At 39.6% G+C, this 25,290-nt stretch overlaps 1 protein-coding gene across 1 annotated transcript in view; it reads left to right on the forward strand.

Moving 5' to 3' along the window:
- Positions 1 to 1,369: 1,369 nt before the first annotated feature.
- The window catches only part of LOC137502904 (uncharacterized), a 78,190-nt gene continuing 54,269 nt past the window's right edge, over positions 1,370 to 25,290 (forward strand). Inside the window, exon 1 of the mRNA XM_068230095.1 lies at positions 1,370 to 1,496. Within this exon, the coding sequence (XP_068086196.1) occupies positions 1,431 to 1,496 (66 nt within the window). The 5' untranslated portion in view covers positions 1,370 to 1,430. The remainder of the gene's footprint in view (positions 1,497 to 25,290) is intronic.

The raw sequence follows: 25,290 nt of genomic DNA on the forward strand, positions 1-25,290 counted from the left end.
ATGTTAATTTATTTAGTTCTTTCAGTCAAATGTTTGGTTTGAAAAGGCAAGTGGCCTAATTACTTCTTTGGTTTCATTTACAGCACAGTAGAGCTGGAGATATGAACACGTGTCACTCTAAATCGAGGAAGAAATCCGATATTATGAAAGCTCTGTTATGTTAAAAGAAAAATATCATCAAGAATATTTTGTTATTTGTCTGCTTATGTGAATAAATGTCAGAGTGTTGTTTTAATATTTCTTTTTATCCTGCTTGGTCATCAATCCTTAACAACCCTTAAATGCCTCTAGAAAGTGATAGCCAACGATCGAACGGTCCACCTTGGGATTCCTCGCTCGATGGCTGGGCTTAGCTCGGGAAAAATGGGGGCAGTATCTATGTTAGAAATTGGCTTATTAATATACATAAGACACAGGGCTTACCCAGTATTGTCATTAACATCCAGGATAATGTACATAATTTGTAAGTGTGATGAATAAGACAGGGCTCACCACTTACTATCGAAAGGTTTGTGGATTGTGAACTAAACTGAATGAACTTTATCAGAACATTCCTAATAGTGACTTTCAAACTTTATATTGTATCTGAATCACCGCTGGACTGTAGTGTTAAGACAGTTAGGTTTATATTGAGCAGTGCAAAATGTACACAGCCGATAGAGCTAGCAGAGGGACAGGGTGTGGGTATTGTGTCTTCACAATGGCTGAAAGCGGATCATTTGCCCTCTAAGTAGAGCAAAAAGTCAATTGTTTGAAGGTTTGGTTGTAGAATTTCTTTTTTAAATAAAATTGGCTTTACATAGCACTGACATATTTAGGACTAATGGTAACAATGAGATGGGAAAGGGCTAGGAGTGGGAAGGAAGTCGCAGCCCTAAATACATTTTTCTATGTTTTCTTATTTTAGCACCAAAGAAATACTGAGACTGTACCTTACTCAAGGCCACAGTCACTTGCTTCCCAGTCCTAGCCATAATGCCATAAGTTCTATCTGTATCAGTGTGATATAAAAATCATAAAAAAAGATTAGTTGTGGTATAGAGGACAAAATGTAATTAACAGGTTAAAGTACATCTGCAGTGTACAACAGGATAGGGCTGTATGGGGAGGTGCATCAAACCAGTCATTAGACTCCCCTTGTAGTGGGTGATACGTAAGTTCCATAGTCACAGGCTTTTCACAAAGGGTTTGCAAATTACTCCCATTCTGTGGGTGTGGAGTGTTCTTTAATTGAAAATGTTTATTTCTGAAGTTCAGTTTCCAGGTAAAACTGAAGGTCCTGTGGCTATGAGGACAATATCAACAGTCATCTAAAACTACAGACTTGACTACAAAACAGCAATAATATTGTTTGTTGCTATGTTTCAGTGTAAGTTCTGTGGAAATAATCTACATCCCAAAACTGTCTATACCTTCGCACACTATTTAAAATGGACTTGGAAGTGAAGATCAAAGAGGAACCAATCTGCCTTGAGGAAACATCAAATACTTCATGCGTAAGTTCATTCCAGGTAACTTTATAGTTATTACAATTACGTAGGTGCTTTGAAAAGTTCTCGGAATGTACTAGAATTAAGTATCTTGCCTCGGTAGAACTGCTTTTATTTTTCATCATAGTCTCCCTGTAGACTAATGCATTTGGTCCAGCGATGTTCCAATGCCTTGATCCCATCTCGAAAATGAGATTCCTCCAGGCCTGCAAACTACCTCTCCAATTCGGCTGTCATTTCTTCCCTTGTAGAAAATCTCCATCCACTGAGGAAAATTTTCAGCATGGGGAATAGATGAAAGTCTGATGGTGCCAAATCAGGTGAATAAGGTGCATGTGGCAACAATTCGTACCCCAGTTCATGAAGTTTTGCCATGGCAATAACAGTTGTGTGCGGCGGAGTGTTGTCCTGATGAAAGATGACCTTTTTCCTTGTCAAACCAGGCCTTGTTTCGCGTATCTTTTCCTGTAGTTTGTCTGGGAGGTTTGCATAGTATTGCCCCATAATTTTTTGGCCAGTAGGAAGATAATCTATCAGCAGAATGCCTATTGCATCAAAGAAAACTGAGGCCATGACCTTTCCGGCCGAACGCACTGCCTTTGCTTTCTTTGGTGGTGGTGAATCAGCATGTTTCCACTGCTTTGACTGCTGTTTTGTCTCTGGGGTATAGTATTGGACCCAAGTTTCATCTGTAGTCGCAAACTGGCGCAAAAAATCTTGTTGGTTGCACTTAAAACGGGCCAGACTTTGTTTGGACATTTCCAATCTGGTGCGTTTATTGTCCAATGTCAAGAGCCGCGGCACCCATCTTGCAGATAATTTTTTCATACCCAATTCTTCGGTTAAAATATAATGTACCCGTTCAGAAGACATCCCTACAACTTCAGCAATCTCCCGCACTTTCAGTCAACGATCGTCCATGACCATTTTATGCACTTTTGCGATAAATTCTGGGGCCGTAACACTTTTTGGCCGTCCACTACGCGGATCATCATCCAAGCTCTCCCGACCAAATTTAAACTCGCTGGTACACTTGGCAACAGTTGAAAATGAAGGAGCAGAGTCCCCCAGTGTGTTCTGAAAGTCGGCATGAATTTCCTTTGCTTTCATACCTTTCTTTATAAAGTATTTAATCACTGCTCGAATCTCAGTTTTTTCCATTGTTATACATAACTACGCGGGAACAATAACAAGGAGTCATCACTACCACACTCCTGCAGCTAGAGCACTGACGCCCCACATGTTCACTCACAAAGGATGTGTGATTATTGCGCGGGAACCTCGTTTCTCTAGCACTGACATCTAGCGGTGATTCTGACAACTTTTCAAACCATCCTCGTAAACCCTTAGCAGTTGTCTGAGTTTGACTGGTTACATAATTCTACTTTTATCTGATGTTCAGGAGATTAATGAGTATCTTGCTGTCTATTCTTAAGGCAGATATATATATATATATATATATATATATATTTGTATACTAATCTCAGATTGACTAAATATATTTTTTGTGATTACATAAATGCTGAATTTACAGTTATGGACCTTTTATTTGGCACATCATGTCTGAAAACTGAGTTCATTCTTTAGGATTTGAAGGAGAAGTGGGTTTCTCTTCATCTCTCATTGCTTTGTAGCTCTTGTCATGAAGAATGGCAGTCTGAGTAGCTCAGGTTGTGGAGGGCTTGCCTTCAGGTTTCAAACTGGTATATTAAATCCTTTATCACCGTGATGGTATTAAAGGTGCTCAAATACATTAGCCTCTTGCGCGAACAATATCCGTCACCTTAGTGTTTCAAAATCTCTAAAGCTAGTTTACATGACATAGAATCAATATGTGTTAGGCCGGTGAGCAGGTACTCCTCCTATGCTTCGATAATTTACAATAAGAACAGCAAGTAATAGCCATGAATTCAAGGACATAACAGGAGGTTTGATCTGCTCCTTCGAAATTCCAGCCCAAGATAGCAAGATTACATCTGACATGGTGTAATGAATTACACGTTTAAATCTTAAGGAGTCAATTCAGTGGTAAACCAGTTCATTCTAGAAAGAGTTCTAACAATAACAAGGCAAAAATGTTAACTTTTGTTGTATAATTGTTAATTTTTTAATAGGCCTATGCTAAGTGAGCTATAACAGAACAAATAGTAACAAGAAACGTTTTATCACTGATTGATTTTTCTAAGGAAGCAATCCGACGTTTTAATACATATTTTAATATAATTAATAACATACGAATAACCAGCTGAACTTTTTATAAGTGTTCTAAAGTGTTCTATTATGTTTTAAAGTGTTTCATTACAACAAATATCATGAAGAAATGGTGATTATGTGTGTATGTGTTAAAAACAATGTTATATATTGATTATGACTTATGTTTAACTGAATAATGTTAGATCTTAAGATATGGGGAATATTGATTTATGGTGTAGAAATTGCTGATGAAAGGAGTTGGGGCTCCCGAAACATGTACGAGTGAAATAATTGTACAAAATTAGAAACTGATAATATATCGACAGGGCAGTCTAAACCATCACCCAAAGTATATTATATGCTGGATGTTATTCATTGTTATTGGAAATAGTGGATAGTTGTTGGCATTTGAACTGTGTATTCATTATCTTTCCCCATGGATAGTTTAATGATTGTTTACGTAACACTAATTATTTTCAGTGTAAATTAACTGAGCATGCCCTATTAAGTAGACAATAAGCACCTTTATCTTACCTACAAGACCTTGGTAAGATTTCCAGTGAGTTTGAGATATCAGTATCTGAAACTTAGGGCTGATTTGGGATCCTATCAGAGCTGTAGACTTTTTCTTTATTTGGCAGAACTACTACAGTGACATTTAGATTAATGTTCATGATAAAATTACTGATTGTGACTGGTCGGTTCCTTTTCACGTAAAGTCATGAGCTGATCGAGTCCATTAATGCAGTATTGATAAATCTATATTATCTTCTTTGGCACCAACAGATTTAAATTAACGTTTGTATGGGGAGCTTGCTCATTATTGATTTTTACTCATCTTTCCTCCTGATTGAAAATATGTTATAACACTGATGGTCAACTTTGATAACTGGATTTTCGACTGTCACTATACTCCTAAGGCTTCCTCAAGTTTTGCTTTAGAGTTTGCACAGATGGATAAATCTAAGAGTATACTATACTTAATCCCTGTTAGGGTGAGGAATTAAAAGGGCTCATGTGGATAGTGAGATTGTTAAATACTCCATTGAAGTGAAAAGTCACCTTATACTGCATTTAAGAACCACTTAATGGCAAAATAGTTGACCACCTCTTTTTCCAACATAATATTACAACACTGGGTGTAGGTACTGCAACAGCTGTATTAATATTCTATGAAATCTACCACATCTGAAGGAATGTTATAACAACCTTATTATTGTTAGAAAGAAATTCCTGCAGGATTTCATTTGTTTAGTTTAGGAGCAAATCCAGAGATTTAGAGTGATAGTGGAGGCCATGATATTAATGTGATAAAAGAATTGTAGTAAATATAATTTCAATACCATGCTCTCTCCAAGACCTCTCTAATGCGTGCAGTGTCCTGCCCTGTTTAAAGACCACCCAGCTAATATAACCTAGATATGCACTAATTACATACTGTAAAACTGTTTAGTTAAATGGTCAATCATTATTTTCACCATAATTACATCGCAGTTTAAATGTTTAGCTGTTTTGCATGATGTCACAAACCCATATGGCACTCCACAGCAATGGAATGGTAATCCCCATTATTGAATGATAATGAATGAGCAGTAGAACACTAGACGTTCAAAATCCTCTATTGTCTTGTTCGGTGTATTAGTATTACAAAAGTTCAGTTTTGCATTTACTGTTACCTGTCTGTTAATATGAATGCCCTGAGGGGAATAAATATAATTTTTTTTTTCATATCCATTTTAATACGTAGTATTCCCCGCCAGGCCACTCATTCCTGATACCCGGCTGACAAAATTTCTGGGGAAAACACTGCAGTAGTTAGAGAACAAACTCTTAGGGCAGGATAAATTAACATGGAAAGCTGCATCATTCTAGTCCATGGAATAATAAGCCATGCATATTAGTAATGACTGTAATCTATATAATAAAAAATTGTAACAACTCTGTGTGTATATATTGATTACTAGCTGATGTACCCGTGCTTTGCTACGGAATTCTACATTGGATAAAGAATTGTAGGTTAGGTAGAGTACACGTTGTGAGCAAGACTGTATTAAATTGCATAGCTCTTAACGTTATCCCCCTGTGGATGGGTGCAGTAGAATAACACACATGGTATACCCTGCCTGTCGTAGGAGGCGACCAAACGGGGCCCCAGGGGCTCTGAACTTTGGAGCGTGGGTTGGCGACCATGGGGTGCTAGCTGAGTCCTGGCATTGCTTCCACTTACTTGTGCCAGCCTCCTCACTTTCATCTATCCTATCCGACCTCCCTTGGTCAACTCTTGTTCTTTTCAGACCCTGACGGTATTACGTATGGAGGCTTAGGGATTCTTTCATTTTCATGCCGTTCGTGGCCCTTGCCTTCCTTTGGCCGATACCTTCAATTTTCGAAGTGTCCGACCCCTTCCATTTTTTCTCTCTGATTAGTATTATATAGAGGATGGTTGCCCAGTTGTACTTAGTCTTAAAACAATAATCACTACCACCACCTCTTAACGTTACCCTAGAAACGCGACGGAGAAATCATCAAACGTCTTTTTTCATATGACGACTGCGTTAGGGAATTTTCATTGTAATGGTAGGCCCACTTGCCTACCATTAGTCAAAATCAGGTTGGGGAATTGAATTGTAATGGCAGACACTTGTCTCTCCACCTGCCTTTTTACATCCTCAGAAAGACTGTCTTAGTATTTTTCCCAACTGAAATGAACATAGGTCATTACAATGACGTCAGTAGGAATGGTGCGAGTATAAGCAATGATTTCACATGAAATACTCGATCAAATGAAAAACACATTTTCTTACTTTTAACGAACAGTACTATGCTGCCGACCTGACAGTCCAAAGTTCCAGAGCTGGAATGACCAGGCCGCAGACAGCTGTGATCCGTGAACACTCTTAGTCTTTTTTCGGGGGCGGGGTCGAATAGTGGAGAGTCCCAGGGCATAAACTATGCCCCTTTACTAATCTGCTTCCTAGGAGTACCCGATGAGTCGGGAAATCTAAATTCACTACACTGGTGGCGGAAAAAATCTATCTGACTTGGAGGGAATAAAATGAATGTAGAATTGAATAAAAGTGAAGAGGAAGGAGCTCTTTTTAGGAAACGGCTCTTCTCAGGGTTGAAATTTGAGTTATTTAGTGAATTATGGTGCTATAATTTCGAATATGTCTAAATTGTAATTCTAGACCAGGTCATACTACTACTACTACTACTACTACTACTACTACTACTACTACTACTACTACTAATACTAATACTACATGATCCTCTGCCTTAAGAGTGCACACTGCTCATTCAAAACTGCGTCAGAGTAGGGATCGAATAATTGGAATACTATGATGAACCAGTGAGTTACGTACCAGCAGTACGGTATCAGAAAATGCATGAACCAGAGGAATGACATGCTAAAGAATTTTTTTTTAACTTCCCAGCTATTTCCTGTCAATATTCAGTCAGACTTGTTATACTTGGTACGCAGCAGTAATCCCATCTATCGGAGTTGAGCGGCAGCATAAGAGACAAAGAACATCACCACAAACAATGGTCAATGTAATGTTATTGTTGATAAATATTATGCGCTTTCAATATTGTAGGCCTTCACATTTAGTTTTCTTCCGATTCTGAAATAGAGGTACGGTAAAATTGAATAAAACATAAATGGTCGGAAATCGTATTATCTATAACTTGTGTTATGTAGTACTTTTCGATAGGACCAATAACATAGGTATTTAAAAATTTAATTTTATGCGCCTTCCCCTAAACTACAATTTCATACAGAGCGAATACAATTGTTTATAACTTAGACTGTATTTCTTATTCTCCGACTCTATATACCGACTTTGATTAAATTATGTTAATCCATTTGCTCGTGGCTCGGCGTTATCCGAGAAAAAGGATAGGGAGGTCCGCAGACGTTGTTTCCGATGTGAAGTGCGAGTTGTAGAGTTGTGATGATAACGACAGCTCCACTTGTCTGCCACAATTCACTATGCGTAACGTCAGTCACATTTTGATGGGTAAATTTGTTTATAATCGGGGCCACCTATATCTAATGATAAAGAGAATCAGGTGAAAGAGTTTTAAAAGAATGCACGCTCACTTGCCTTCTGCTAGTCAAATCAGGAAGGGAATTATGCAATACAATGGTACACAGGCGTTGGAGAACTATCCCATTCCTATTGCTAGTTTAAATCGATGTGAAGAGTACTGATTATAACAGCAGACGCCCTCCTGCTGAGAGTCACTATTGATTTGTAAAGTATTAATTACAATGTAAGACACACCCCTTTCTAGATCGCTACAAATCGACTTAAATTAATAAATGTAGATCGACATGCGGAAGTATATGCATGTTCACCATCATTTACAGAATAACTGCTGATAAACGGTGCATTCATATTGAAAAACGGATTGTATAAAAATACGACTCTGGCCTCATTTAGCTATCTAAATGGCTGGCCCTATGATATTTCCTCGTATCTCATCTATTTAAAGGCAAGATTATTTTAGAAACGTTGAATAGGGTGAAATTTATGTAAGGTTTTCACACAGTGAATTACTTTTTAGATACTTATGCGACAGCTTCAAACATAGAATTTGGCTGGGTGGGCCAATATTCGTGTAGAATTTGATGATCTCATTTTTCCTATGAGTGAATCAAACCATCAATTATACGTGTACAAAGTGCAAAATTTAGGTAAATCCAGAAATAGAAAGAAATTTAACATAAGGGATAGAGATACGACAAAAAGTCGTAGGACCAAAGTTGTAGATCACTCCAAATTGAACGGAGATTGTGCCATCCGTTTTGTGATTCGACTTACCGTTTAGCCACCAAATACCTCGAAAGGAAGGTCTGCACCGTCATTAAAATTGCCTCCATATTTCGATATTTTTTGGGGGTAAAAAAATAAAATTTTTAAACATCTCGCAAATTTTCCATCGGTTACAGGCAAAAAGCTATAATTTTGCTAAATTTCTATTTTCTAACTCGTCTGGGAGATTGTGCTGCCAACTTGATATGGGGGAGAGGGTTAAAAATTAGGACTTTCATGAAACGTTTAAGCCCATGAAACCTATAGGTTATCGTTCAGGATAAATATCACCGACTGTGTTCTTATGCAGATTTGAAATTCCCAACGTGTCCCTCTCAGAGAATTTTGAGAATTTTAGATTTTTCTATGGATCCTGAAGTCATCAGGTTGTCTGGTACCAAGATTTAAGTTTCTAGGATGCCTAGAATGATCTCATTAATTCACGCCTGTTTTCATTTTTATGCCTTAATTTATATATATAGTACAGTATATATAGATCGCGCCGAACTGACTTCAGTTTATTAATATGGATTATATATTTCACCCGCTTCCGAAGTGGTTCTAGGGGCGTCTTACTCCCATAGTACACTGACTGACAGAGCAAAAGCAACACCAAGAAGGAGTGGTCAGAACTTTATGCCAATTGCAGGGTAGACTGACGTCACTGAGGTATGCTCATGATGTGAAATGCGCCGCTGTGCTGCGCACGTAGCGAACGATAAATGGGACACGGCGTTGGCGAATGGCCCACTTCGTACCGTGATTTCTCAGCCGACAGTCATTGTAGAACGTGTTGTCGTGTGCCACAGGACACGTGTATAGCTAAGAATGCCAGGCCGCCGTCAACGGAGGCATTTCCAGCAGACAGACGACTTTACGAGGGGTATGGTGATCGGGCTGAGAAGGGCAGGTTGGTCGCTTCGTCAAATTGCAGCCGATACCCATAGGGATGTGTCCACGGTGCAGCGCCTGTGGCGAAGATGGTTGGCGCAGGGACATGTGGCACGTGCTAGGGGTCCAGGCGCAGCCCGAGTGACGTCAGCACGCGAGGATCGGCGCATCCGCCGCCAAGCGGTGGCAGCCCCGCACGCCACGTCAACCGCCATTCTTCAGCATGTGCAAGACACCCTGGCTGTTCCAATATCGACCAGAACAATATCCCGTCGATTGTTTGAAGGAGGCCTGCACTCCCGGCGTCCGCTCAGAAGACTACCATTGACTCCACAGCATAGACGTGCACGCCTGGCATGGTGCCGGGCTAGAGCGACTTAGATGAGGGAATGGCGGAACGTCGTGTTCTCCGATGAGTCACGCTTCTGTTCTGTCAGTGATAGTCACCGCAGACGAGTGTGGCGTCGGCGTGGAGAAAGGTCAAATCCGGCAGTAACTGTGGAGCGCCTTACCGCTAGACAACGCGGCATCATAGTTTGGGGCGCTATTGCGTATGATTCCACGTCACCTCTAGTGCGTATTCAAGGCACGTTAAATGCCCACCGCTACGTGCAGCATGTGCTGCGGCCGGTGGCACTCCCGTACCTTCAGGGGCTGCCCAATGCTCTGTTTCAGCAGGATAATGCCCGCCCACACACTGCTCGCATCTCCCAACAGGCTCTACGAGGTGTACAGATGCTTCCGTGGCCAGCGCACTCTCCGGATCTCTCACCAATCGAACACGTGTGGGATCTCATTGGACGCCGTTTGCAAACTCTGCCCCAGCGTCGTACGGACGACCAACTGTGGCAAATGGTTGACAGAGAATGGAGAACCATCCCTCAGGACACCATCTGCACTCTTATTGACTCTGTACCTCGACGTGTTTCTGCGTGCATCGCCGCTCGCGGTGGTCCTACATCCTACTGAGTCGATGCCGTTCGCATTGTGTAACCTGCATATCGGTTTGAAATAAACATCAATTATTCATCCGTGCCGTCTCTGTTTTTCCCCAACTTTCATCCCTTTCGAACCACTCCTCCTTGGTGTTGCATTGTCACTGTCAGTCAGTGTATGTTTTCCAGGTAGTAAGTCATACTTGAAAGTCATACTGGAACATACACACGTCTATTACCTTGGGCATTCTTAACAGTTTGTTTTTTCACCCTTTCTCACCCTCTATGCCAAAGGGGGGCATTTTTGACAATTTATTTTTTCACCCTTTCTCACCCTCTATGCCAAAGGGGACTGAAGCTGTACTTTAAAAATCCGGAATGTTACTATTCATTTCAGCGACCCGGAAAACTATGGATTAGGCAGTATATTCGATTATTATTATATCTCACTCCCCCTCGCCCCTAAAGGGGGTTAAACTTTGAATTTTGCAAAATCGGGAGTTTTACTATTCATCTCAGCGACCCCGAAATCTATGGCTTCGACACTATTTTTGATTATTTTTAAATCTGAATCCCCCTCACCCCCCACTAGAAAGGGGGATGAACTTGGACTTGTAAAATATCCGGGGTCTCACCATTCATCTCAGCGACCCCGACAGCTATGGATTCAACATTATTTTCGTTTATTTTTAAATATCACTCTCCAATTGCCACCCACCACGAAGGTGGCTGAACTTTAAAAAATTCCGGAGTGCCATTATTTATCTCAGCGACCCCGAAAAGTATGGATTCGATACTACTTTCGATGATTTTTTATATCTCGCTCTCCGCCCCTAAGGGTTCCTGGAGTGTCCTACCCCCACGTGGTTTGTCTCCTGATACTAAAATTTCGAAGTGTACAATTCACCTGGTCGAAATCGAAAACTATGCATTCGACACTATTTTCGATTAATTTCATTTATCACTCCTCCCTCGCCCACCACCTCAAAGGGAGATGAACTTATAAAATATCTGGAGTCTCACTATTCATCTCAGCGACCCCGACAACTATGGATTCGACACTCTTTTCGATTATTTTCATATATCACTCTCCCATCGCCCCCTACTACGAAGGGGGGCTGAACTTGGGCTTAAAAAATTCCCGAGTGTGACTATTCATTTCAACGACCACGAAAAGTATGGATTCAACACTACTTTTGATGATTTTTGTATCTGAGCCCCCTTGACCCCCTGCCCCGAAGGTTTCTTGGGGTTTATTACCCCCACGTGGTTTGTCTCCTGATACTAAAAAACCGGAGTGTCACTATTCATCCCAGCGACCCCGAAAAGTATGGATTCGACACTATTTTCGTTAATTTCTATATCTGACCCCCCTCACCCCCCGCCCCTAAGGGTTCCTGTGCTGTCTTACCCCACACGTAGTTTATCTCCTGATACTAAAAATCCGAAGTGTACAATTCACCTCGGCGACCCCGAAAACTATGTATTCGACACTATTTTCGTTTATTTCTATATATCACTCCCCGCTCACCCCCCAACGGGGGCTAAACTTGGACTTTAAAAAACCTGAATTGTCACTATTCATCTCAGCGACCCCGAAAAGTATGAATTCGACACAGTTTTCGTTAATTTGTATATCTGACCCCCTTGCCCCCCGCCCCTAAGTTTTCCTGTGCTGTCTTATCCCCTGTGTGTTGTCTCCTGATACTAAAAATCCGGAGTGTACAATTCACCTCGACGACCCCGAAAACTATGTATTCGACACTATTTTCGTTTAATTATATATAAATCCCCCCTCGCCCCCCTCCCAAACGGGAGCAGCAAATTGACTTAAAAAATCGGGAGTGTTACTATTCACGTCAGCGACCCCAATAACTATGGATCCGTCACTATATTCGATTATTTTTTTACCTGACCCCCCTAACCCCCCGCTCCTAAGGGGACTAGAGGTGGCTTACCCCCACAGTGCTCGTCTCCAGATAGCAAAGAATAAGTTTCAAAATTTGATTGAAATTACTCCAGTGGTTTAGGAGGAGATGTGTCATTTACACACATACACACATACATCCATTTTTATATATAGTAAGATAGGATTTTGGCAGCATTTTCTTATAATTATCCATTTCAGGTGTAATAATTGTACCTAAATATTTTTTTTAGCTTTGGGGTTTTGCCTTTCTTTTTGTTGTTGCTTGAGTTCTTGTAGCTGAAAAACTACTTTATGTATTTGAACCAGCATTTCGAATCCTCTTCTCCATGGATATTGTTTAGGTTCAATATCATTTCAACATCCATGAATTGACTGGGGATTTATATGAAGACTGAAACAATGATTTTACTCTCCCAAAAATTATACATGGCCAACTTTGTTTGAAATCTACCAACCTTACTGGAAATCTGTTTGTAAAACTTTCTGCTCATGAACACTATTTTGATAGGAGGATTAATGAGGGAGATATCTTTTGAGAATTTCTTACAGTCTTAATTCCTAAAGTTCATAGCCTGTGAGAAACTTTCTTTCTACCTGAAAGGAACTTCACATTTATTGTAAATCACTTAGATTCAATCAGTTTTTAAATTCACATGAACCAATAGACATGTTGTCATAATACCTCTTTGAGGAGTCTGATGTGTCTGACTGGTCATGCGAGTGAAAACTACTGGGAGAGCTGTCAGCATCCTCCTTCGCATTGTCAGAAGTCACTGATGTGGACAAGTCACCTCACCTGACGATGTTTTCAACCTCACAACTCTTCCAACTCTTTCCCACGGTACACATCCAGCACCCGTGTTAATGGCCAGTCGATCCAGTTCTTCCCATCGGCTGCAACCAGCACCACATCCCCTTCTCCAGTGGTTGTAGACATCTTATTCTGCTTCTGGATCAACTGACTTAGGTACTCTTCTCAAAATCTTGTTGCAACTGTAGCAGAAATCAAAATCTCCTTGATAAGTTCACAGAATCCAGTTGATCTAAATCTAGTATTCCCATTGTCATGTTGGTGATGTGTTTATAGCTCTTCTCAACCATATTTTTGAAACAGCGTTCATGCTGCAGAAATTACTATCATTCGGAAATTGTTTCTGCATTGTATTCCACTGTTACTTCCTGCATGGCTTTGCTCACATTATTTATTTGGTATCATCTTTGTCATTGTGGCTATGGTCATATATTCCTTTAACGTTTTCTTCTGTAATTCTTAAACTTACATTTAGTATAATCTTTTGCCCTAAGTTGTGGTGTTACATTGAAAGCGAGTCTTTCTCTCTCCTCTCTCCTTCTTTGGCCAATCACAGCGCTTGGGCCTTCCTTGTTGGAGTTTCATGCTGGCCCTTCCGACCCCTCTATAATAAGGCAAAACACCAGCCAACATTATGAAACAATAATGAAGAAAGGGACCGCTAGATTGAGAAGATATTAAGAATGCTGCTATTTCTGAAGCCTTAAATTTAAGGTGTTTTTTCTCCTTATCACAGGCTTTTCGCCTGCAGGTTAATTCAGGCTTGGTTTCTCTCAAAATGTTTGCTCCCGCTCTCCTCCTGACCATTTTGATGTGATGGGTTTCCACTAGGATTTTGACAGCGATTTCAAACTGTTTTGTCGTTTTTATAAACTAATAATTTGTAAACTATGAGGTCCACAACCCCACCATGTGCTACTATTAATTGTAGGTGTGCAATGTCATGAGTAATCCCTGGAGTAAGGTGAAGAGAAGACGTGTTTCATTCTTTCTTCTGGATCGGTTTCCGATCTACCATATCGATATGGTATAACCGAATTCTGCATAAAGGATTTAGTCCTTAGGGCTGCTTTATTTAACTTGGGAGAACATCCTTAATTTTTATTATGAATTTAGTAACTACAAGAGAATTCCATTATGTGAGTAATGGATACTAGCATGTTTCTACAAACTCCAACACAGCATGTAAGTCTCTTCTTCATTTCAATCTTGCATCTGCTTCTGGCTGCGTGAAGAAGGATGAGTTGAAATTCATACGTCTTTGGACTCGTCATGGGTTTTGAATTTGTTAAGTCATCCTACTATTCTTTTTAAGTTACCTTGGTTTTCACTAATTTGGATTTCCAAATTGTACTTGTTAATACCTCCAAACTGTTTCTTAAAAAAGTGTGTGGCCTATCTATGTGAGTCACATTGAGTATGTAACCATTGTTCAAATTATGAACTTCCTTAGTGAAAAGCAAGCAATATCATGGTGCTGTTTGGAAAAGGTGGAATTAAATGAAATAATTCACAGATTAATACTATTGGGCAATTCAATGAAACTACCCTGTGCAAAACTTTTAAAAACTATTCGAGATTTTCCTTGGGTACCAGTCTCTTGTTTGGTTTTTATTTCATGTTAACTTCTGTTTCACCTTATGTAATTTGATCTGGTAATTTGCGTGTTTTTTCTTTATTCTCCTGATACCTTGCTTGTTGGAGCATTGTTGTTCTGGTTCGTGTTTTGGTGGTGGCTAAGGTCTCTTGGCGTGTTTACATCACCATAGTAATTGTTGCGATGGTGATAGTCATTGTTTAACGTTGTTTTTGCGGAGTTGTGATTTTTAATGATCTGTGCGAATTTTGTCCTGTTTCTTGGTGATATCCGTCTAGCTATCCTTGCTTTTAAGTAATTTTATTTATTCCTCTTCCTCTCTGGTGCTTATTGTCTGGCCGTCTGTCAGCTTAAGCCCAGTCATTTTCTGATCTGTGAGGCAATTACTGGAGGCCGTGGGGAATCTACGTGGTGATCGTATATTCTGCCTAGATGTTCTTAGATTAATGAAATGTTTGGATAAGTTAATGAAATCTTGTCAGAAGAATACATTACTAGAAGACGAGATGCATGAAACATGTTAATAATTTCACAAGAGTTTTTTGGTTGTTTGGAATTATGCAAATGTATCATTTAATATTATTTCTCGGCCGGTACGTTAAGATTCTAATCACTAGATATAATTGATTGTAATGTTGCCCTTGATGCTTTCAGGGCCTATACTTATAGACAAAATATAAGACTTTTGGGCTTATGCCAGGTCAAGAAAATAAGGTGAAATTCTTTACGTTTTGCAGAGAACTGTGCTCTGCGTCATCCGGAGAAATCTTGACTTTCCACGAGAAAGGCTTCTTAAACAACGAGCTTTTGAATTTAGACGTTATAATAGAAGTGGAAATGGTACGTTCATTCGTCAACAGATGGCTCCCCAGACGTGGTACAGCGCTAGTATTCGAAGCGGAAGCTGACGGAACCATCATAATCAGCCTAAGATTGTCACATAACTTGTGTACGTAACATATGATATTGTCACAAGCCTGGAATGAATCATCTGGTGAAGAGGAACGTGTGAATTTGGAAAACACCGAGACGAAATAACAATAGTGAAGGGACAGGGAAGGGAACTACCTACGTAAATTCCTAATGGCTGGCAACCAGGTATTACTTAATTGATAGCCAGTGTCCTTGTTGAAATTGTTAGGATTTTTACGTATTTCCACAGCTTCCTGTATAATCCTGGACCTGTAGTGTCTAGTGTGGGTAAGAGCTCGAGCATCTTGGAACATGACATCATGACCCGACGATACAGCGTGCTCAGTTAATGCTGATTTGTCTTGCCGGTTGAGACGAATATTACGTTCTTTTTCCTTGATACGGGTACCAATGGACCGGCATGTTTGGCCGATGTATACCTTACGCCAAGTACAGGGAATTTCGTATACCCCTGGATGTAAAGTGGAGACAATTTGTCCTTGGTTTTACCCAGACTGTGAGCAATTTTAGTGGCAGTGCCAAATACGGTTTTTATATGGTGTTTGCGGAGGACCTTGGCAATTCGATGTGTGGTGTTGTGAATGTAAGAAAAGTAGGCAGTTCCCTTCACTTCTTCCCTCTGTGAGCTTTGCTTTGTCGTTTCTCTGGGATGCAGGGCTCTGTAAATCTGCAAATCGCTGTAATCTTTACCCTTGAGCGTGTTCACCTCCACCTGGATATTTGGTGGCTCACAAATTCGTCTCGCCCTCTTGGCGAGTGTCGTGAGAATGCCTTGTTCTTGTGCTAAATGGTGGTGAGAATCTGCATGAAAGTAGCGATTTGTGTGGCTAGGCTTACGATAGACGGTATGTCCTAAGGAGCAGTCCGGTTTCTTTTTTACTAAAACGTCCATGAAAGGAAGCTATCCGTCCGACTCCATCTCCGTAGTGAATTTAATTGAAGGATGTTGCTGATTTAGGTGGTCTAGAAATAGATGAAATTTCTCAGGACCTTCAGGCCAGACCACAAATGCATCACCATATCATCATAGGTTTGACAGGTGCCGAAGCAATAGCTTCATCCTCGAAATGCTCCATAAGGAAATTAGCCACTATGGGCGAAAGTGGACTTCCCACAGCCACTCCGTCCGTCTGTTCGTTGAAATTCCCATACAACAAGAAATAGCTGGAAATCATGCAATGTTAAAATAGCTTAGTAATGTCCTTAGGGAACAGGTGCTTAATGAGAGACATGACCGATTCAATCGGCACTTTAGTGAACAAGGACTCCACATCGAAACTCACCAAAAGTGCATTCGGTTGAAGGGTTATGGTTGACAGCTTGTTGACGAAATACTGAGTGTCCCTGATGTATGATTGGGTTCGTCCTATGTGTGGCTGAAGAAATTTGCTTAGGTATTTAGCCATAGCATACGTAGGAGAAACTATCGCATTAACAACAGGTTTGAGGGGAACATCATTTTTATGGATCTTAGGCAGTCCATATATTCTAGGTGGCACTGCATCCCCCGGAGACAGATGTTTAGCCCCCTCTTGTGGATTTGAAAATTGCCTTAAGAGCTTCACGTTGGCGTTGGACACACGAGTGCTGGGGTCACGTGAGCTCAATCTGTAAACAGGCTCTGACAATATAGCAGAGATCTTATACTAGTCAATGTCCATAACCACTGTCGCATTACCCTTATCGGATGAGGGAATGGTCCGTTCGGAATCACCTCTAAGTTCCTTCAGAGCTCTCCTCTCACCTCTTGTTAAATTGGGTGAGCGTACAACAGCAGACCTTATGAGTCTCACACATTTCTGTCTTAACTCCTCAGCCTCATCCGCAGGTACTTTTTGGATGGCTGCCTCAAAGGAAGTAATTAACTCCTCAGTGGGAATCTTAGAGGAAGCGACAGCGAAATTAAGACCCCTAGCTAGAACTGCCGTTTGGTTCTCGTCCAGGGATTTCTTGGAAAGATTGATGACTTTTACTAGTTCGTGCGGGAGACCGTCTGTTTCTGAGCTAGTCGAAGGGACTTAGATTTCTGTCTGAATGACGCTCGGTTGAAATTTCGTTCGGCCTGTATAGCAGTAATGCGATCGAAATTCAACCACAATTCCTGTTGCTTAACAGCAGGTGTAAGTGAAACATCTCTAGGGAGACTGAGTCCATTATGGAGCATTTTGAGGATGAGGCTATTGCTTCGGCACCTGACAGACCAATGATATAGTGGAGGTATGTTGATGAGGCATTTGTGGTCTGGGCTGAAGGTCCTGAGAAACTTCATCTATTTCTAAACCACCTAAATCAGCAACATCCTTCAATTAAATTCACTATGGAGATAGAGTCGGACGGATGCCTTCCTTTCATGGATGTTCTAGTAAAAAAGAAACCGGATGGCTCCTTAGGACATAACCGTCTGTCGTAATCCTAGGCACACAAATCGCTATCTTCATGCAGACTCTCACTACCATCCTGCACAAAAACAAGGCATTATCACGACACTCGCCAAGAGGGCGAGACGAATTTGTGAGCCACCAAATATCCAGGTGGAGGTGAACACGCTCAAAGTCGCGCTCAAAGATAATGGTTACAGCGATTTGCATATTCATAGAGCCCTGCATCCCAGAGAAATGACCAAGCAAAGCTCACAGAGGGAAGAAGTGAAGGGAATTGCCTAATTGCCTTACATTCACAACACCACGGATTGAATTGGCTAGGTCCTCCGCAAACACAATATAAAATCCGTGTTTGGCAGCGCCACTAAAATTACTCACAGTCTGAGTAAAGCCAAGGACAATTTGTCCCCACTTTTACATCCTGGGGTATACGAAATTCCCTGTACTTGCCGTAAGGTATAAATCGGCCAAACATGCCGGTCCATTGGTACCCGTATCAAAGAACATGAACGTAATATTCGTCTCAACCAGCCAGACAAGTCAGCAATAGCTGAGCACGCTCTATCGTCGGGTCATGATGTCATGTTCCAAGATGCTCGAGCTCTTACCCACACTAGACACTACATGTCCAGGATTATACGGGAAGCTGTGGAAATACGTAAAAATCCTAACAATTTCAAAAAGGACACTGGCTATCAATTAAGTAATACCTGGTTGCCAGCCATTAAGAATTTATGTAGGTAGTTCCCTTCCCTGTCCCTTCAGTATTGTTATTTCGTCTCGGTGTTTTCCAAATTCGCACGTTCCTCTTCATCAGATGTTTCATTCCAGGATTGTGTCAATATCATATGTTACGTACACAAGTTATGTGACAATCTTAGGCTGATTATGATGGTTCCATAAGCCTCCACTTCGAACGCTAGCGCTGTACCACGTCCGGGGGGCCATCTGGTGACGAATGAACGTACCATTTTCACTTCTCTTATATCCCCTAATTCAAAAGCTTATTGTTTAAGAAGCCTTTCTTGTGGACAGTCGAGACTTATTCTGATGACGCAGAGCACAGTTCTCTGCAAAGCATAAAGAATTTCACCTTATTTTCTTGACACGGCATATGCCCAAAAGCCTTATTTCAAGTTTAAATGATTGTAATTTAGTTATTGGTATTTTTCTTTTGCTGGACGTTCCCCTACTAGTAATGGCTTTATTCTAACTTAATGAATTAAATACGTAAATTATGTTCACTGTGAGAAACTTGTTTTCTTTAATACTAGATTAGCAGTTTATTGGCGTGCCAGGGTTTATTTTGGTGCATGGTCTCTGGGTAATTAATTGTCTTACTTAAGGTAAGTGTTTAGGGGTTTAATTTGTTATTACTGTTCTGGTCTTTATATTTTCTTGTGTATGTTTGACTGCTACTGCTGAGAGTATGTAAGGCGGTAGACCATGCAGGCATCGACTTGCAAAATACTTGAAGGTGAAAGTTGGTTGAGATCTTCAGGCTTCTCAGGCAAGAAGGTAAGAGGACGGGAATTAACCATGGCTTCACACTCACACAGTAGGTTCGTCATCTCTTTGTAACACAGTCAAGCTCTCCTGAGGATACATTTCAAATTTCTCTTTACTATATGAATCAGATTTTGCCACCAACCACCCCACCAGCCTGCAGTGGGAGGGTTAATCCTCCACTTTACTCACTGCATTATGGACTCTTTCTGTGTGGTTTTAGTTGATAATTCAAAATAAATTATCTGTACTAGTGAAATTTGTTCCATTGTTGTTGGGGACACTTTTGGTGTTTCTAATCCAGTAAAAATCCATTCATTATCAAATTGCTGACCATTCCCAAGTGCACTGCCCTATACATGGCATAATCCACCCCTTCCGTTTTACATACTTTCAGTATCATGAGTCCAGCAAGGTCTACACCTGTCACCTCAAATACCACAACATCTGTTATTCTGTTTTCCAATAGAGTTCCAGAATACAGTTCGATTTGAGATTATACTTTCTCAAATAATGAAAATAAAGAAGATAATTCCAATAAAAAGATCCGCCTTCTTAGCTTCATGGCGTTTTTAATCTCACACATCTAGAGAGTATGGCCTGGCTGCTCCTTTGTCCTTGCATAACTGAAAATCTTTCTCGCAAGTGCAACAGTAATATGCGAGTGTCAGTGTGTAATGATCTAACATGTTCCTCATGGATTAGAAGTTTCACCAGATGATGTTTACTCTTTAGTACCATAGGACACATGAAGTCCTCACTATCTTTCCTTTCAATGATCTTTGTTTTTACTCACAAATTTCCTTCACAGTCTTATATCATGCAAAGTGACTTCCAGCTGGAATTCCCTTCTCCCCCAGAAATATCTTCATCTAATCAAATGAGTAACCTTCCTGATGCCTGTATTTCATCCATCGTTGTCTCCCACAAGTTTCTCTCGCATTCCTTTTTTGTTATTAGTAAACTGCAACATCCAGGTGACCATTCTGGCCATCTTGATAGAAGAAGATTATTGCAGATACCTAGGAAGCTACCTAGGGGTGACAGCATAAGTCACAGTTTCCTTATCCCTTTCATGATCAACTTCCTCTTCTAACATGCAAATTCTCTGCAAGACCACATTTCTTCTCCCAGCTTCACCAGTTGGATTCCTCTAAAACTCATGCATGTTACAACCTTGTGAAGGCAAATCAGTTGGATAAAGTCTTCCTCATAAATGCTGCCACTCTGCTCTGTGGGAGAAAGTCGGTATTTTCTTCAGTCTATTTTGTATGAAGACACCCTTCTTCACCCATATCAATACTGTGTCCAAAGATAGCTGTGAACATCAACGAGCTTGAGACTGCCTTTTATAAAGGTTAAAATTCATACACCAATATGTCAGGAAAGTAATTCTAGTCGAGGTGTTGTAGTTCTCTTAAATGGTGCTACCCTCCATTTTTTCCAAATATAAGCTGCAGACTGATTTCATTGGGTTGCTTGCTTCTCGATGATACAACTACAACATAAACATACGAGCATCACAGAATATATGAAGTTAATAAGACTTCCTTACAGCCAGCCAAGGTAAATCGTGTCGATATAGCGATACAAGCCTATTGAGGTAATTGTTTATTCCACTTTATGAAGATGCCTTTTGTTTTTAATAGTACCTCAGTGACCCAACTTATTTTCTGCTCCTAACTACCTTGCAACAGAATCTTCGGCATCAGAGACACAGGGCAGGAGAAACCAATGAGGATAAAGATAGAGAAATTACTTCATCTTGTTGCAGGTTTGTTATGAATTTTGCAATTTCTTTCTGACAAGACCTACCAGCCCCAGTACTGGAGAGACTGAGTCTTCTGTCCCTGAAAAATGCGTGCTACTTTCCCATCCACTCAGTGATGACGAAAGACCTTGGAGCTCGTATGAGTATGATCTTCCCACCACAGAAATTGATCAACCTTCTTACTGACACTTGTAGGAATGCCTTTCTTATGTCCGAGAACACACCCCCTGGCCTCTCTTTAAGCCAGAACAGAATAGAGCAAATAAGTTCAATTAAGTTCGAACCTTTGTCATACAGTCATTCAGTGACAATTCCCTCTTCCGAATATGGGCCTAATTCACATAGTTGGACTGCCCTTAAATACACACCAATGAAGTAGAATGTAGCCTTTACCTCTAGCCCCTTCATAATGTCTTTCTTTAACAATGCCATTTTTAGCCCATTCTTGCAGTACAGCATCATACTCTTCAAATTAATTCTCATGAATAATTTTCTCAGTCATAGAACACAATATTTTTTCTGCAACATTGCTGTGTCATATATTACTTTCAACCCCCATTGTTTCTCAACTCTTGTGTCAAGATAGCAATGATGTAGCTGAAATTACCCTTAAGGAATTGGAAAGGATGGTAGATAAACTATATTGTTATAAAGCAGCAGGAATAAATCAAATTAGTCCTGAAATGGTTAAGTATGTTGGGAAGGACAGGTTGAAATGGCTTCATAAAATAAGATTATCACGGAGTGTTAGTATGGTACCTTCAGATTGGATGGAAGCTGCAATTGCACCTACTTATAAGCAAGCAAAGGGGAAGTATTGAAACGATTATAAAGGTATCTTAATAATCAGTATACCAGGCTAGGTGTTCACTGGCATCTTGGAAGGGAGGTTTAGATCAGTGGTTCAGAGGAAGTGAGATTAAGAGCAGTGTGGTTTAAGATCATAAAGGGACTGTCAGGGTCATATTTTCTGTATTTGCCAGAATGTTGAAAAATCTGTTAGTCGTAGTTTTCATAGATCATCTGCTAAAAGGTGCAGGAAGAGATTCAGTAAGGTGAAAATTTAGCAAGCAATCTGGCGTATGCTGACTATTTTATCTTAATGGCAGATTTTGCCAAAAGTATGCAGTCTACTATCTTATAACTTGAATATAGGTGCAATGAGTATGGTATGAATTTTATCCTTTCTAAGACTAAATTGATGTCTGTAGGTAAGACATCCAAGATAATTGAATGTCAGATTGGTGGTATGAAGTTGGAACGGGTGGATAATTTCATATATTTAGGATGTGTGTACTCCCAGGCTGGTAATGTAGTAAGTGAACTTTGAATCAAGCTAATGCAGTCTGCTCACAGTTGCAATCAGCATTACTCTGGAAGAATTAAGTCAGCTCCTGGATGAAACTATCTTTAGATAGATGTGTTTTCAGACCAACTTTGCTTTATGGGAGTGAAAGCTGAGTGGACTCGGATAACTTATTCACAACTTAGAAGTGACAGACATGAAAGTAGCAAGAATGATTGCTGGTAAATACCGGTAGGAACAATGGCAGGAGGGTATTTGATATGAGATAAAGGCCAAGTTAGGATTGAACTCAAGACCAAGGTGATAATGATTAGACTCATTTTCTAATGATTTAAAGATAAGAGATATAGAACCAGTTAAAATAGGAGTTTGTTGTGGTGATTAGTACATTCACAGAGGCTTGCACACTGAACACCAAAAGGAATAACGGTCTAAATGAAGATGTATGTTTATATGTATGTATTCCTTTACCAGGGCATTTCTAAATGTGCTCATGGATTACAATTGCAATAGCACAGTGTCCGTGTTTGCCACTATTGGCAGCATGGTCTGAAGTTGTCTGGAAGACTCCTCTATTCTTTATGAAGTACAAAATACTAAATGCATTCTTACATACAATCAACAGTTTATTGCCTTATTACATGATATACAAAAATGCTATCTGATTTGATTGTTGGTTCACTTTTAGTTCACCTTCTTTTTGGTGATTATTTATGAGTCAGCCCTGTTGAGGGAGAGTCTTGCTCTTAGAATAAGCACGAAACAAAATTTTCAGGAATGTTCCTTCTCATCTTAAATTAGCCATTCATAATTTTGATAATAATAGTGCGCCGTTCCCGCGTCCAGGTCGTGACACAAAAGATCCAGGATAGCTCAATTATAATACCATTTCTCGCTATTCAAAGTTTACGGGCTATGGGTTCCGTGATAGAGAAAGAATCACCGATTTATGCTAGTGGAAAATACCTAACCTACGCAGTGGACGTCTCCTACCCGTATTTCTAGTTAGTTTCCACCTCCTGCTTATGCTATTTTCAAGTGGTTAGTACTTCCAACTAGGCATCTATTCTAGAAATCATCAAGAGAATGGCTAAGTTTTACCATGCACCATTTATTTTAATCAAGAAAGGTCAGACGCAAAAGAAAAGGTTGTCAAGAATTTCTCTTTGAAATGGTTTGTCATAATCATTGATATGTTGATCTTGAAATTCATCTTGAAAAGTTAAGTTGGAAACATTGAATTGAAATAAGATCTCAAATTGGGATGATTAAAAATGAAAAACATTACAATAAAAGACATTAATTGAAAAATACTAGATTGAAAATATCTGATTGAAAATAAAATAAATTAAGTTGAAAGAAAAGAAATTAGATGCATCTAATTAAATAAATGAAATTACATTGAATCACAATATATACACTGTCATAGATTGAGAGCTTTAAATGTCGAAAGCAGCTAGCGTACTTGGTAATGAATAAATTAAAATCAGAATCACATCTTTCATTATACAAATTCTTGAAAAATTATTCCGAACTTCCTACTCGCTTTCGTTTATTATCATTCAAATCCTTGCAATAAGGTAACTTAGCTTGACTCCAACTATTTGTGTCCAAATACACAACTAGATTAACATGAGAAAATGTCTTCAGAAATATTTAATCATTTCAGATGTTTCACTTTATAAACATGTTTTAGATTTCTTGGTATTTCTTCTGCCAGAGACAAAAATATTATGATCAAACATCATATCTAAAAGTTATGCAAACTGTACTCTTATTTGAGAGCATTAATTAATTCAAGTGCACATCTATGTCATGACTTTGTACTATCAAGTGTATCTCACCATCACTCAATCAAACCATACCGTATTTGGGGTGATCTACCTTACGAAAGACTCTACCTACTACCAATAACTCTTAGTTGTGAAGGGTAAGTCACCAACGATGTCGGATAATGCATTGGAATAAACCTCAAAGCTTCCCTAAAATGTGAACAAATTCTTATGATCCGAAGAAATACATGGGCGTAGGTTAATTTCATATCATCTTCCTTATCATGAATCATTTTGATGATCTACAATTTAAAATACCATCATACGGACGTTATCGAGATCGTATCTTACTCTATCTGTGTCTTATTTAAGGATAAGTAGTCGATGGAAGACAAATTATATTCATTAAAATTTCAAAAACACGTAACTTAGAATACTATCTTCATTAAAAACCATGACCTTACTCACGAAGAACAATAATCATCACCAATATTAACCATCATAACTTTATATCATCATTCACATTTAAAATAATAAACCATCACTTCACATTATTCATCATACATACCACTTCTCATCCTAGTAAGCACGTTAATTCCTTCCAACTCGACGTATATCTGATTATCATCCTCGACCGTGTATCTGACTACTCTGTCATAGTCTCATTATTTTAATAGTTCCGTAGAATATTACCATTTCCTACTGTTCATTTAACATATCCTACATACGATCTTATTTCCTCAATTATAGATGTCATAAATTCTCACATAAGTCTATCATTTATCGTAACGTCGTATAAAATTCACCAAGAGATAAAAATTTAACCTCCTTTCCACACTACATTGGCCGCATTACGAACTTATGCTTTATTATCACTGGTTGATTATGTCCTACACATGGATTTGACATTTGGGTTCGATGAATACCTAACATCCTCTAACCTAACTATGGTATCCG

The sequence above is a fragment of the Anabrus simplex genome, chromosome 13 (assembly GCF_040414725.1).
Source record: "Anabrus simplex isolate iqAnaSimp1 chromosome 13, ASM4041472v1, whole genome shotgun sequence".
Taxonomy (NCBI): Eukaryota; Metazoa; Arthropoda; class Insecta; order Orthoptera; family Tettigoniidae; genus Anabrus; species Anabrus simplex.